We start from the raw sequence: 16,037 nt of genomic DNA on the forward strand, positions 1-16,037 counted from the left end.
TCTCATGGGCTGATTACTAATTCTTCCATATCACTATTTTATATATAATAGGTTTTGCAGAAAAGTAACCAGACTAATGGTCATACTGTTCAAGCAATAAGGAAAGGTAAAATATCTCGTTTCAGTGGAGTAGCAAGTGCCCGAAAGGAAGTAATTGCTGTTACAATATGCAACGAAATATAATGAGTCAGATTTGATCTAGAAGGACATGAGTTCAGACTGTTCCTTTAGCCACCCCCATCCCAGTTTCCTATCCTGTGAACATTTCTCATATTAAATGTACTGAACTAACTCTTGAAAGCATGATACTTTGTGGGATGGTTTCACAGAGCCAGATTAGTACTAGTCTTAAATACCCAACTGCCAATGATGGACTATGTGAAAATAACAAGGCATAAATATAAATAGAATTTTCATTTTTTTATTTACCCGAGACTTTAATTGAGTTACACAAATTCATACAAAAGCATATTGTCATATCTGCCTGACATTACATTGTGGTTTTATGGCAGCTTCAATCAAACAAAGGAATGAAAGATGACTATCCCAAGGCAATCTTGACAAGGTTATTCAGACATGGAACCGTTTCTGAAAATGTTGTCAGATCCTGAGATTAAATGTAAATTGAGACAGGATAAGCAATTGGTTAAAGAGCTATATGCCGTAGTGAATCCCAATGAAGATGTGTAACCAACTCGGAGAAAGTGGAGGAGGTACATCTGGGTGAATAGAAGTATGAACATTGTGTTTTGTGAACCAGTGTAACAACCTTTGCACTCATTTGGGTCAGGTATCCGTGGACGAGTTTTTAATTGGACGTGCATTCAAGCATATGGACAAGCATACATTATTTCTTCTGATCTTCTGAGTTATTGATTGTGCAATACATGAGTTATTGCAACTGCCCTGAGAAAGCTGGTTTTGAGTTTTGGATTACACTCCATTGTCTTTCATTTCTATTTCAGTTTTTTTTTTTTGCTCCCATTTGGTTTTTAACAAGGCAAGCCTATAAAATAGCTCTTGGACCCTGTTAAAGCCCGAAAGATACATAAAATCACCCTAAAATACATTTTACAAGCACCTTTTCTCTCCTCCTGGTCTTCCCAGGGTACCGCTGCTTCAAAGCAGTAATGTTCCTGACCGGACTGATGTTCGGCTCCATCATCATCTTCATGCTCTGCTACAAGGAGCGGGTGCTAGACACGCAGCTGAGTGTGGAGGCCAGTGTTGGCATCGGCCTGGGCATCGGGGTGCTGTGTGGCCTGGTCACCATGCTGGTGCGCAGTGTGGGACTCTTCATGGTGGGGCTGCTCCTGGGCCTGCTGGTAGCCGTGGCCACACTGGTGGTGATGGAGCAGTTCTACCACCCTCCCACCGTGTGGATCCCCCTGGGGCTGCTCCTGGGCACCGGGATGCTGTTTGCCGTGCTCACCCTGCAGTGGCAGCGGTGCTTCACCACCCTCTCCACTGCCGTCTTCGGGAGCGCCGTGATCACGGTCACCGTGGACTACTTCATCGAGCTCTTCCTCCTAGTGCGGTATGTCTACGAGCGCATCAAGGTGGCGCCTGCCCAGCCGGTGTGCTGGTTCAGCTGGGTGATCCTGGGGGTGTGGCCTGTGCTGACGCTGCTGGGAGTGCTAGTGCAATGGAAGGTGACGGCTGAGGGCTACTCCCACACTGAAGGTGAGCACACATTTTGTTGGTTTATTTATTGAGTCTGTTTCAGCTGAATTGTTATGGTATAGGGGGTCAGGTTATAGCATATGTATATAAACCGATCTTGGTGTTAACTGTTAGTAGAACCAGAGCTTTTAACTGCCTAACAGAACTAGTAGTAGGTGATTTTATGATGCTTATATGGGGGAGAGGGGTCAAGGTTCCTTATGTATCAGACCGTGAATTTCAGTTCACTAATGAATATAAGGCTTTCTCTGCACGTTTACTTTGCAGACTTTTTTTCTTGATTACCAAGAAAGCAGAGGTACCACTACATCATGAGATTTTGGCAGAGACCAAATCATAATTTCGACCTACCTGACTTTACAGACTTTAAACCGTTTATCAATGTGTTGCAAATTTTTGCAAAACTTATAGAATTGTATAGTTTAATTATCAGTTATTCATATTCCTTTCCCTGCCTAAAACAACTATTTCATGCACACCAAAAAAACAAAGCATTAGGTCTACTTCATATTGAAATAAACATTGATGCTTACACTGTTTTATTTTATGTGAACTAGAAAATCCTACTGATGTCCACTATGTACAAGGTTATTTGTTATCTCAAATTTCAAATGTGGGCATATGCAGTTGCATAACATGTACTTATTCAGATGAGAAGGGAATTCAATCCTCATGGAATCAGCATGGGCTTATCATTGGTAAAAGTATAACTACCATTGAGAGTTCAGATTTGAGTTTTTAATGCAGAAATGCTGATGACTAATTTTCTCATTATGCCAAACTACAGCTCTTGTGCATTTTAAAAATCACAGCCTGAGTTTTACATTTGGTGAGATTAAAATCGAACTAGCACAGTCCCCATGTTGATTGGTTTATATGCACTCATGTGTAAGTAGGAGTGTATAAGTGAAGTATATGTAATTTTTCTGTTCCATTCCCTCAATTTAGTATCTCAAAGTATAACATTCATCATAATCATAGCTTCTGTAAATACTGCAAAGGAGAGCTCTTCTGTGTTTCAGGATGTGATGTTTCAATACTTACCAGAAAGCAAAAAATACTGCGTCTACAAGAGCTTAGGATTTGTCTTCCCCACAGCAGCTCGGGTTATGATTGCGTTCAGTGGTAGTGCGATTGTATGGCTTCATTATCACCAGGACAGGATTTTAAAAAATCCGGAAGACATGAGTCCTGATGCGCTTCAATAAATACATCGAACTATTTATTTATGTATTTATTGTACTCGACCATATAATGTAAATCTGTGTACAGTGTACATTGTGTAATGACTGTAAGTATCACTGGGTTAGGGCATTTGCTAAATATAATCAAATAAAGTTTCTCCTAATCATATCAGTTAAGCATTGCTCAACTATTTGCTCGATGTCAGGAGTAATGTACGGAAGCCAACAGGTGCAAAGTGAGAATTGCCACCTGGGGAGGGAAAGGCGGTGGCGTCATCCACAAAACTGCAGCACTGCATCCAGAAAAGTATGGCAAGCCAAATTGTAATTTAGAGGTACATAAAGACAAACATGTACACAATAAAATCATAACCAACATTTTTATATGAAATAATCCAGCTTTATCGTAAGAGAAAATAATATGCAAGTTTGTGTTCCACGTTTTATTATTAATAATATTATTAATGCAGTTTTGAAGGTAAGTTCACTCGTGTATAAGGGTTGGTATAATATACAAACAATTTTATATACAAGTGAATTCAAAATAACATGGATTGGATTGTCACCGAACCCAATGCTGTCTGTAATTTCTGGCTCATTTTACTTTTGGCAGATGTCTTCTAAACTGTCGCTGCTATTTTCTCAAAGATGCGTTGGCCTTTTTCTGGATGCCGCCCTGCGGTTTCTTGGATGTTGCCACCAACTTTCATTCCACTGGTGGCAGCTCTCACTTTGCACTTGTTGGCTTTCATAATAACTAACCTGTAGTTAGTAGCCTGTCGACTGAGCTCAGAAATTAACCAGGTTTAGTGTCTTACTATAATAATTTGATATACACTGAACAGAAATATAAATGCACCATGCACCAATATCAAAGATTTTAGAGTTACAGTTCATATTTGGAAATCAATTTAAATTAGGCCCTAATCTATGGATTTCACATGACTGGGAATACAGATATCCATGTTTTTTTTTTTTTTTAAGTTAGGGGCATGGATCAGAAAAACATCAGTATCTGTTGTGACCACCATTTGCCTCACAGTGTGACACATCTCCTTCGCATAGAGCAGGGGTGGCTAACCCTTGTCCAGGAGAGCTGTAGGGTCTGCAGGCTTTTGTTCTATCCAGATATTTAACTGCTTAAATGAACCAATTATGGGTCTAAATTAGGCAAAATGTCCATGTGTTCAAGGTATCCATTAATTGGTAATTTAGAGAGACCTGGAAATCATGCAGGATTGCGGCTCTCCAAGACCAGGGTTAGCCACCCCTGGCATAGAGGATCAGGCTGTTGATTGTAGCCTGTGGAATGTTGTCTCACTTTTCATCAATGGCTGCGCGAAGTTGCTGATATTGGCGGGAACTGGAACATCAGTCAGATCAAGATCCTGGTGAGGATGACAAGCACACAGATGAGCTTCACTGAAATGGTTTTAGACAGTTTGTGCAGAAATTCTTAGATTGTGAAAACCCACAGTTTCATCAGCTGTCCGGGTGGCTAGTGTCAGACAATCCAGCAGGTGAAGAAGTTGGATGTTGAGTCCTGGGCTGGCGTGGTTATATCTGGTCTATGGTTGTGAGGCCGGTTGGATGTACACTACTGGTCAAAAGTTTTAGAACACCTCAATTTTTCCAGTTTTTATTTAAATGTATGCAGTTTAATGTCTCAGTGTACTCTGAAATTAAAGCATAGAACAAATAAACAATTGGAGATAAAAAATAAATCATGGAATTGTTTTGTTTAACAAAATTGAACCCCTTAAGCTGACAAACCCCTCCTTGCTTTTCTTTAATCTCATGTGTACTTTTGACTGTTGTGTTGTTTGCCAAGCGTTTGGTTTCCCATGAAAGCTGAGATTCAAGCATTCTCTGATGTGACATATTCTGGAACCAGACAGTCTACTGATCAAAACAAGACCATCCACATTTTGGTAGAAGCAACACACACCCGTAGAGAGCTCGAAATGTCAAGATGGAAAACTCTGTTTACAGTGTACTAATACACAATGATTTTGCATAATTGTATCAGAACTTCTCTGTGTGTGATAGAACTTCAAATATATACTGGATTCATTGTTAGGTTGTTCTGGACAAAACAAGCCTATTTGCAAAGAAATCCAATCGAAACTGAGTGATCTGTGACTGTCTGAATGAGACCCATCCCGGAGCAGACTCCGCATTTACCCCCCGAGCTCTGAATGACGGCGGTCGACACAGAAACTGTAAATCAGATGTGCATGACTGTAAATGAAACGCGCTGGTAGCCAAGAGAACAAGCTTTCATTGTAGGAATACAGTGTAACTTTTACGCACAGGAGCTGCGTGTAACACTGCCAAATAATGCTGAAAAGGGTGTAGTAACACAGTATATGACTTTGAAATGTACATTATTTTTCAGTTTTTGGTAACCTAAACTTTTTTTTTAACCTCTGGCAGTTTACCGCTTACCTTTGTAACAAATGGGGGTGTTCTAAAACTTTTGACCTGTAGTGTACAAAATTCTCTAAAACTATGTTGGAGGCGGTTTATAGTAGTGAAATGAACATTTAATTATCTGGCAGTAGCTCTGGTGGACATTCCTGCAGTTAGCATGCCAATCGCACGCTCCCTCAAAACTGAGACATCTGTGGCATTGTATTCTGTGACACAACTGCACATTTTAGAGTGGCCTTTTATTGTCCCCAGCACAAGATGCACCTGTGTAATGATTATGCTGTTAATTGCATAAGAACATCTTTACACAGTTGGTAGGTGCTTTGTTTTTTTCTTTGCGATACCCAGTGGCCCATTTTCTTTATTGGCTACAATACATTGATTTATTGAACAATTTTACAGTTTTATATTAAACATGCTTAGAGATGTAGTCGTTTCTGCTGTGCAGTAAGTGCCGACACAGGAGAGCTATCCTTTGGAGTATTTACAGGAGCCATGATTGTGATAATTATATTTTAAGTTTTAAAAGTTACTAAAATAGAATGGAACAGAAAAATCACAGATACTTAACTATTACACTTCTAACACATGAGTATGTATACACCAGTCATTTTGGGCTCTGCACTAGCTCCCCTTTAATGCATTGTCAGAAGTGCAATGTAGTGTTTAATCTTCCTTTATCTGGTGATATAGCAATTGAATGTGAATTGGAGCAGGAGTTGTCAACTGCAGTTGTTTCCACATAGTTGAATCACTGTGGGGAGTTTGGGAGATGTGCCCATGCAGAACGCATTGTCAACAATGGGGCCCATCCAAACTGCCGCATTTTGACATTATTACAGCCTATCCTTTCCATACGCCAGACAAGCCACTCTGCAATTTCAGTTTACTTCACTGTGTATGTCACAGTATGAATTGTATGCGCATCTTTCTGCAGTGTGTGAAAAGTGAAAGATATATTTTCTACTTCCATGTCAGTAAACCCTTTAAGACATCAAGTTACGAGGTAATGCTTGGCTATCATTTTACCATGCTGTACTGTCATATAAAACCAAATTGGTTGCCTTTTAGACAAACGTGAAAGCTATTGGTAATCAGATTAGTCTGCGGGGAATCGTCAGTGGCTGAGATGCACATCACTCTTTTTCTGGGGAAAAACAATGATTGTCCCTTAGTAGTGCAGTACATGAACTGGTCATTTAATTGGCTGTATGCTCTGGGATAGACTTGAGGCTACATCAGATCAAGTCAAACCTTTGACCTACTCACAAAAGGTAAATTACAGAACTTATCCCTTATCGTGTTATTAAAACATGTAAGGATACAGGTTAGTACTTCTTGGTGGTTTGTGGATAGGATTGGTTTAGCCCTTCATTTCAAATGGGTTATGTGATTTTATTTATTTTTTATTAAAATGTACTGTAGGTATTTGCACTATCAATCAGAGTGTCTTTTCATTTTGTCCCAAAGTGTTTTGTGAAGTCACATGGCCAAACAATCATACGGCGAGTACAGAAATGGATTAGACACTATCCTTATAGCACAGTTTATGTAGCACACATAGCTGTGGTTCTCATCGACTTAACTTAAAGGGTCATCCAGGTCTGACGGGTCCAGGACAGCTGTTTCCATTAATATAAAGGAAGGTTGGCCAAATACATAGAACAAGACCACTAAATGAAAGCCTTAAAAGGTTTGATAATTCCATAAACAAGGTAGATGGCAGAATGCTTCCCCCTGCCTGATGGTGAAGTTGAACAAGGGTCCTGCAGATGTCTTGCCGTCCAGCCATGAGCAATACCGTGTGGTGTGACTGCTGTCCTCTCCCTGTCCCCTGTCGCAGTCATCATCAGCCGGCAGCAGCGGCGGGTACAGCTGATGAGGATACGGCAGAAGGAAGAGCGCAAGGACCGCAAGAAGAAGAAGAAGCAGCAGCAGCAACAGCAACACCATCACCACCACCACCAGCATCCCACCAAGCCCCTACACCCAGAGCCAGCCTATCGCAGGAAACCCAACCCCATCCGCCGCTTTGACGGCGACGTCTTGTCTCCGGTACGCCCGTCTGTTCCCTACCCTCCGCCTGTGCCTCCTTTTTTCTTGCAGGTAAATGATGAAGTGGAGAACTTGAGGGAGGGAGAGAACTTTTGTTTCAATGTGAAATTAGACTACTTGACTGTGTACCAATACAAAGACTTGTCTCAGCTGAAACAAATTTGACCATTCAACCCTGCTCTTGGATCGCTTCAATACAGGGTCTTCTGGTCTTCAATGAAGCCCATCTCAGCTAACATAACAGGTTCAATTAGAAATACCTGATCTTTAGCCACTATTTGGCTAAAACCTGAATGATTGAGGCTCTCCGGGAGCAGGGGGTAAGGAGTGTTAATTAAAAACACTAACGACCTGGGAATAGTGGTAATTGAGACTAATTAAGTTGGTAATTGATCATTAAGTCATTTCAAAATCAAGTGGAATTAAAATCAGAATACCCTTTGAGGCTGAGTATCATTACTTTGAGAGCTCATTGTGATTCCTTGTTTGCTAGTAGCTTATTGTTTTAAGGACCTCTTTCCCATGAATCTGCCTCTCCCTTTTTTATGTAAAGAAGCACCTATTTTCTGAAGATACACAAATACTAAACTAAGCCAAACCAAATGAGTCTAATGCTTTTATTGTGTTAAATTGATGTAAACAACATTAGGATCCTTTAGTAATATTTTTTTAAGCGTATGACGGTGGAACACATGAATAGCCCATATGAAAAATAAATTAATGTAGAAAGAAATAAGGGGACAAGCCCAGTAGGTTTAACTGTACATATCCTTTCAGTTTGTGGCTTTTGAGAATGATCAGACAGTGTTACATATCTTAGGGGTTAATTTCCATGTGTATTTGTTTTTCATTATAGGCTACAAACATTATTTTGCAGAATGGATCCACACCTTTCCGTAGGGAAGTGAAATTCTGTTGCATATTATGTATCTCAGTCCTTTTCAGTCAATATCACAATCATTAAAGCAGCAGTAATGATTTAAGCCAACAAGTATGTCTGATTCTAGTATTTGCAGTTTGATTCACATTCTGCTTCTAATATGTTACAATGTCAACTGCTAAGATTTCAGTGTGTACGGTTCTGTGTGATATAGAGGTGTGTTTTGATTTTTGTGTACCCAACACGCAGTCTGGGTTGCCACAGATACCCCAACGACCAAAACAACATTGCAGTATACAGTAAATGTGTCATAGCCAATAAAACAATAACCAGTAAAAGTATAGTTAAGGTCACAGTGGAATTCATTATTATTACCTTGGGTTGGAGCTGGCATCAATCATCTCCTAGTTTTGGAGACAAAATCACAGGCAGCATTGTTATTCATGATCATATTTCTTAGCAGATGCCCATATATGGGCACTACTCTATACTGCTGCCACACATAATACCAGTATATGGTAAGCAAAGGTATTTAATTAGACTATAACTGTGTATTCATAGGAACAAGAAGAACACGGAGGTTTAGGGTACCAATGTAAATATCTCTGTTTTGCAGAAGATAGGACCTATACTAAAGACACCATCTGGATACTTGATGACACTTGACATTTTTATATCTGACAGACTGTTTGATCTGAGCTTTCACATGTATGAACAGTCAAAATGGACATGTTTAAATGTTTGCATACATGAGCTTAAACAGTCAACTTGCACCTAAAATCAATTTCAATTTACATTCATATTTTAAACCATATATACTTATTATTTTAACACATCAGCATATTGTTCTTGCAGTTTGTTATATATTGTAAGCTGCATTGCCATGTTACAGATGGCCCACGGTGACTGCCCTGCCAGGGCTTCTGGGCCTTTTGGAGCAACAGTGACGTGCCCTGTGCCAACTGCAAGCCAATCCCAGTGTTAGAGGTGTCTATGTGGTGTAACATGCACAGTGCTTGTTAGGACAGTGTAAAGTTTACAGACGTTGCTCCATGGAGCATGAAGCCTTCAAGTACTGCATTGCCGTGCATGGCTGGGAAGTGAGAGGTGGCAGTTGCATTTACTGTCAGCCCCCTCCAATATTGTAGTGTTTAGAAGATGTATTTCCATTAGAATGTATAGATGTATTTATAAATATGCATGCAATGGGTGTGTCCGATTCTTCTACGTTTGCGTATTGGAGTCTATTGGATTTTATCTATAGTGAGTTTAGTGGTAAAAGTAGACTCCTTGCTCTCTGTGTTTCAGACCTTGATCTAGCCATTATATTCAAGTGATCCCATTTTCACTGTTGCCAAGGTAGATTCAAGTTTCCCTGGTGTATTTTTAAAATGCAAAACAAGGGTAATCCAAACAACCCCCTTATTTCAGGAAACCGTTTGTGTATTTGTGTATGTATCACTTGCACAATCGGAGAAAGAGATCTTTTTTCTGTAGCATAATGCATCATACCTGTGAAATACTCATGCAAATGTACTGTTTATTTTAATGTATTCCATGGTAATGTTTCCTGTTCCCTGCATGTCTCATGCTCTCTCCACAGTATGAGAAATGTTTAAATTGCATATTAGATGTCTGCAAAGTATGTTTTCCAAAATAAAGGGTCCTAAATGATAGTTTACTGAATCTAGACATTTTTGTCCTGGTGAGTAAATTGATTGCTTTTTTTTTTTTTTTTTTTTTTTTTTCTTCAGAGCAGTACCACTTTATATTTTACACTCTTTAGCAGGTATTGGTATACTATGGCTTGATATAAAGTCCCAGATGGTTTGTAGAGTGTGAGCCAGCGGCAGTTCGGTTGCACAATGCCAATAGGGGAGATTGTCAGTTTACTAACCAAAGTGACAGGTGCTTTATCAGGGTTAACTCTGCCCACCTGGTTACATGTCATACATGGAAGAGGAGTCTTTTATAACGAGACTCTGTGGTCATAACAATTACCTTGTTTCTGCAAACTATGATGCAGTCTGAGATTTGGTCAGTTATTTGTGTTTTCTAAAATGATAGTTATCTGCTGATGGCAGATTCCTATATGCTTAAAGATTAATTCCAAATGTGAACTGGACTGGAGTCACATGGGCAGGGAAAAAAACTTTCTGATCTATAGTGATTTGGAATAACTAAGAAATCATAATATTGTGAGTTGAGGCAATAGTGTGGAATTGATGTTTAGTTGGAATGGCTTGTTCATGGAGAGCCGGTGAGCTGTTTTCTCAACAGCCTGGTAGCAAAAAAGGATTTTAATTTCTTATCTTCAACATGAGAGTTTCTTATCATAGCTCTACCCATTACTGTCCATCTCAGTTCAGTACTGGCACTTTTAAAGGTGGAAAGGTGGGATTAGAAGTGCTCACCTTGATGAACAGGGCTAAATGCAGACTGCTGCTGGATCTTTGATGGCCAAGAGTGGACAGCCCCAAGCACTATCTTCTACGTGCATGGACTCCGTTTGGAGGGATTTCTCAATTTTAAAAATGTTGTATATTGAAATATTAATTTGTAACATTTTAAAAATGGGAGAAGATAGTGAGCTGTACAACTTCACAAAAAGCCAGTCCTCTTTTTGCTGAGAATCAGAGATGTGGGTTAGTGTCTTCTTACATCCCTTTCCTCTCCATGATAATCTGTAGAACAAAGACCAATATATAAATAAACTGGGGCCTCAAGCAGGGATTCTCTCCCTGATCGGAGGATATGGATGAGGGGATGGAAAAGACTTGTTCTGTGGTACCAATAACTGTAGCAGTGCAACAGATGTGTTTGCTAGCTGTAAGAATACTTTAATACCCTGGGTTATTATTTTATATACTTGTATAGCCCTAAGAATCCCAGGATTGTAAAGGATGTCAACTTGGATCAATTTCCCCAGGTATTCCAAACATTTCAAAGCAGGGTTTGATGTGTACAAGTGCTTTCTAAAAATGTCAGAACAAAACCATTTTTCTTTCTTTATTCTTTCTGTACTACATCATTTTAAAATATCTTAAAAAACAACTAATACTTGATCAGAGACCTTCCTTCCTCACATCTGTCTTTCTGAAGCCTTTGATAGATAGAATTTCAGGTCTTTTGAAACACTGTTTTTCAACTGCAAGAATAATTAAAAGGTGGTGAAATTATAATCCAAGGCCCATTATGACAGAAACTAATGTCCCATAGAGCAGTGGTTCTCAGCTCTGCTCCTAGAGTACCCCAATCTCTTCTGGTTTTTGTTCCAGTTGAGATTTAAATTACAAGATTGCCCACTTAATGGAGCTAAAATGGCTTCAATGCTAAAGATTGGAGCTAGTTCAGATAAGGATTTAACTAAGTAACTGGGAGCTCCAACAAAGAAAACTCTGGAAGAGACGGTTACTCCAGGGCTGAGATCCAATGCTGTAGAAGACCTTACAAAATTATTGTTCTGCACATTGTTCTTGGTATGAGGGAGCTCCATTGTGACCTGTGTCTTTGGCCTTCTCTTTCAGAGCTACATACAGAGTTTCCGGGACAGGCAGACGGGCTATCCCCAGAGAGGCCTGAGCAGTGGGGCTCACACCATAGTGGACCTGGATTATGACTGTGGTTCCACCGTTCCCCTGACTGCAGCAGCAGGGCCTGCTGTGCGCGTTTAAGGCTGCCCTGTGCGGACCCCTTTCTCACATTTCTCTCCATGCTGTTCAGAAGCACATCAATGGCAGCATCCTGAAAAAACCCTCCATGTTCTTCAATCTCCCCCTCCTGGCTGGCTCCAGCTGATCCCCACTTGGCTGACAGATGGTTCAAGGAGTTCATAGATAAGTTACAGAGGGCCTGCTAGCTCTGTAGCCTCCCAATATGGCCACCTTCTTTCTGTCCTGAGGGGACCCAAACAGGAAAATGTCTCAGAGTTTACAGAGTGTGGTCTCCAAACTACACACCCAGCAAATAAGCTGTTGCCTCTGGAATTCTTTTTTCTTTTTGTATTTTTATTCTATATTCTGAGGCCAATTTAATTACTTTTCTTTCTCAGTCTGTGGAAAGCAGTATTAATTCTTCTATCTAAATGCAAATTTTCCATTCATGTTCACTTCCACAATTCTGAAAGCCCCAATTATTTAAGAAGTTGGAAAAAATATATATATTTAAAAGTGTCTTGTGCTTTCCATCGAATCTTAGTTTAAGGATCTGCTTTGAAGACATTTTTTACATATAATTGTGCAATAGTTTATCACAGACAAGTCTGTGGTTAACTAATCTGAAGCACTCAAAATCCTTTGTATGCCTTTCATTCAGATTGTTCTGGGTCTGTATTTTCAGAGGACCTTAATATTGATCCATTTTTAATTCATTCTACAGTACAAAATGTGGCAAGTTAGGATATCAAATCCAAGTCCAAATAGTATTTTTGTTTACTTTGACATTTTATTTCTACCTGAATTGGTTAGCTAGTTATGAAGAATGAACAAGTTCATAATCCTAGAACTCTCTAAAAGGTCATCTTATACTTTCTTGGAAAGATTTGTGAGTTGATGCATCCTCAGTACTTGAGCTCCATTCCTTTTGTGTTATTTATTCATGTATGTATTTATTTAGTTACTATGGCTTTTGTAAAAAAAAAAAATGTAATCTAATCTCTTCAGACTTCAGACTGCAGTTTGCTCACAGTCTCTGAAGTCAACAAGGACCATCCTGTGGCTTTCTGCTTAAGTGTGGCAGTAGACAGTACAAGGGAAATTAAGTGTGTGTATATATATATATATATATATACATATATATATACATATATACATATATATATATACATATATACATATATACATATATACATATATATATATATATATATATATATATACAAAAAGTTGGACAAGAACGACAAGAATGACTCTACAGTTTGGAAGCAGTATACATACCTGCCTAGTCAATATATCCATACTGTCCTACATAATGCAATATATATGTATATATAGACATACACATTGAAAATACAGGGGCCATACCTATAGGGATATGGGAGATGATCTGGATACAATATATGTGTATTGTATTAGTATTTCCAAAAAGCTTTTATACAACAGCTTGGAGATGGATGTTTGCTTAGTTTACAGGGATCCTTAAACTAATTGGGGGTTCTTTCTTTACAGACACTTGTATATATATATTATTTAACAATGAACAACCATTGTAGGGTATAGGTTGGAGTGTGTTCATATTTTCTGTAGTACGGTAAAGTCCAAACCCTGTATATTGTTACTCATATACATTTGAAGGCAGAATGAATTAAGAGTCTGGTGTAATCATTTATGCAGGGTTTTATAATGACTTTAAGTCTAAATGCAAAAAATAAAGGGGCTTGTGTGACCATCCTCATTTATCTCCACAGTGTATTGATATCCGTATATGGAGACTGTATGTTATTACATTCTGAAAGACTCTTCTCTTTGGGTGGAAATAAGAGATGTTTAATTATATATGAAACAAATCTTATTTATTGCCCTCAAAGATAACTTGGCACTCCAAACTGTCCTGTATGTGTGGAAGTGTGATTGCAAATCACAAACACATTATGAAGTGGATTGAACATGAAAAGGTGAGATAAATAAAACCCTATTCATTCTTCATTGTTCCAGGTGAAATCAATACCACAGTGCCAGGCACCTGCTTCCATCTGAGCACTTCCTGGTATTAAAGGCAGGTTAAAGGGGGTTAGGGATGAGGATGATGGACCACAGAGGATTATTATGGATCTTATTAAGGCCATGTTTGAAAAGGCCTTCTTTAATTATTATTCTAGTAAACTTTCAAAATGATCATTACAGTAAAGCTGGACATCTGATTCTCAGCACTGAAAGTGTGATTTATGAACAAACCAACACATAAACTAAAATACTGTTTAATGATATCTGTGATCATGTGGCCAGCCTTAATGAAAGCTTAACGCCATGCATTTGTACAGTAATCTGAAAGTTTTCCCACACTGTTTCTATAGTTCTATTATGAATGCACTTTCCCATGGTGTTCATGGCAGTGTCAGGTTTACCATCTCCATGCTTTTCCACTCTTTTACTGTGCTTTTATGATAGTATGCTATTGGGAAGAATTTATTGATGGTTCACACACAATTTGTGCAAACAATAGGAACTCTGTGTTATAGAGACTCAATCCCTGAATCTCCAAACTGTGATGTCTAAAGTGAAAATGTGATTGCAGGTCTCAAGTCAACCCTGACTGGAAGACAGTCTACAGTTTCAAAAACAAAGTACGAAAGCTTAATGAGAATTATCTGATGACCTAACGACAGTCTTTCCATGGATCTGTAAGTGATTAGTTCACGGTCATTGCTCTTAATTGGGCTTTGTCCTTTTAGTTGTAAGCCCGCTCATTTCTTTACTTTTAATTTATCCAAAAACATGTTAAAATGAGCAAGCCTTGTTGTAAAGGCATAGGCACACACATGTGTGTCATGAACCTGCTACCCTAGTACAAAAATCAGATGTCAAAAATGTCTCACTGCATGGCTAAATTTAAAACTTCTGGTTATTTCAGCAATTCATTTGCATGATGATTTAATGAAAGGTGTTTTAGCAAATTTTTTTGTTTTTTTTAGCCTGTGTATCCAGACCCCATACAATTGTACAGACAACTCCATACACAGTGTATCCTTCAGTGATCTCATATATTCATTTACAGTCACAAAGGCTTTAACAGAGCATTACGGAAACCCAACTTGTGTAATGATTGGATGCACTTTGCTTTGAATTAGTGTTATGTTGTTGCATTAGAAGGCTGAGAGCAATTTGAATTTTGTACATCCCCTGTTGTTATGCCACATGTCTGCTGCTTCTCCGCTGTGGTCCCTGTGCTTTGCCAGGGCCGCAGTCTGCAGAGGGCAGATTTTTAACTGTGACTGAGCCTGCTCTCCAGTCAGTTTCCTTTATGCTGGAGTGGAAAGCCAAGGCCTTAACTTGGAGAGGAACTCGAAGCCCTGTTTAATGAGGACAACTGCTTTCAGCTACCCTTTCATTCACTGCACTTGCGTACGCTCTTTGAGTTACGGTCAGATGCTTCAACCTTCTCTTAATCCCAGAGACCTTTGTAAATTCCCATCTTTAGGGAAGGAAACATTTTTTTTGTTTTCTTTTGGGCAATCCGACAGGCTACTGGAGTTTGTCTCAGGAAATTGATTTTTGTTTCCAGATCCTGTTAATAATTTTTTTTTGTTTGTTTGTTTGTTTTTTGGAAGGTTTTTTTTAATGCTTTTTACAAAACTGTAGAAAAACAGTAGGGCACTTCAAGCCACTTCATCAGCAGGGGCATCTGAATAATCGTTTTTTGTCTGACTTCAGACTGGCTTGAGCTGGTCTGGTTGTGCCCTCCTACGGATCTTTCTCCTATCCTTTAACACGTCTCTTAATCACATCTCCGCACTCCTTTGGAAGGAAGGAGCTCAGGACTTTGTGTTCTGCCCAGGACGGGTGAGGGAGTGAATGGGGAGGGAGGACTCATCTTCTCTTCCAGGATATGAGAAAAGGGGAGATCTGTCTATTCCCCTCCTTCTCCCGGGACCAACATTGAGGCCACACTTCAATTTCCCCTCTGAGGAGCCCTGCGACTCAGACGTCCCTCATTAAACTGCATGACATTGTGTCGTTGGAGTGTCTTTTGTAAAGTAGTGGGCCCCTTGAATGGCCCTTTTTGTTTTTGTACTCGACAGGACAGCCGAAGAACCACCAACCCACTGTATATTTTGTATAGGTGGACTTTGTTGTATATATTCTTGC

The 16,037-nt window shown here is 39.3% G+C and overlaps 1 protein-coding gene across 1 annotated transcript in view; it reads left to right on the plus strand.

Moving 5' to 3' along the window:
• Positions 1-13,018, plus strand: part of tmem198aa (transmembrane protein 198aa) — an 89,586-nt gene extending 76,568 nt beyond the window's left edge. The window contains exons 3-5 of the mRNA XM_066688015.1: positions 1,108-1,683; positions 7,144-7,355; positions 11,763-13,018. Of these exons, the coding sequence (XP_066544112.1) occupies positions 1,108-1,683; positions 7,144-7,355; positions 11,763-11,909 (935 nt within the window). The 3' untranslated portion in view covers positions 11,910-13,018. The remainder of the gene's footprint in view (positions 1-1,107; positions 1,684-7,143; positions 7,356-11,762) is intronic.
• Positions 13,019-16,037: the final 3,019 nt, after the last annotated feature.

The sequence above is a fragment of the Amia ocellicauda genome, chromosome 16 (genome assembly GCF_036373705.1).
Source record: "Amia ocellicauda isolate fAmiCal2 chromosome 16, fAmiCal2.hap1, whole genome shotgun sequence".
Taxonomy (NCBI): domain Eukaryota; kingdom Metazoa; phylum Chordata; class Actinopteri; order Amiiformes; family Amiidae; genus Amia; species Amia ocellicauda.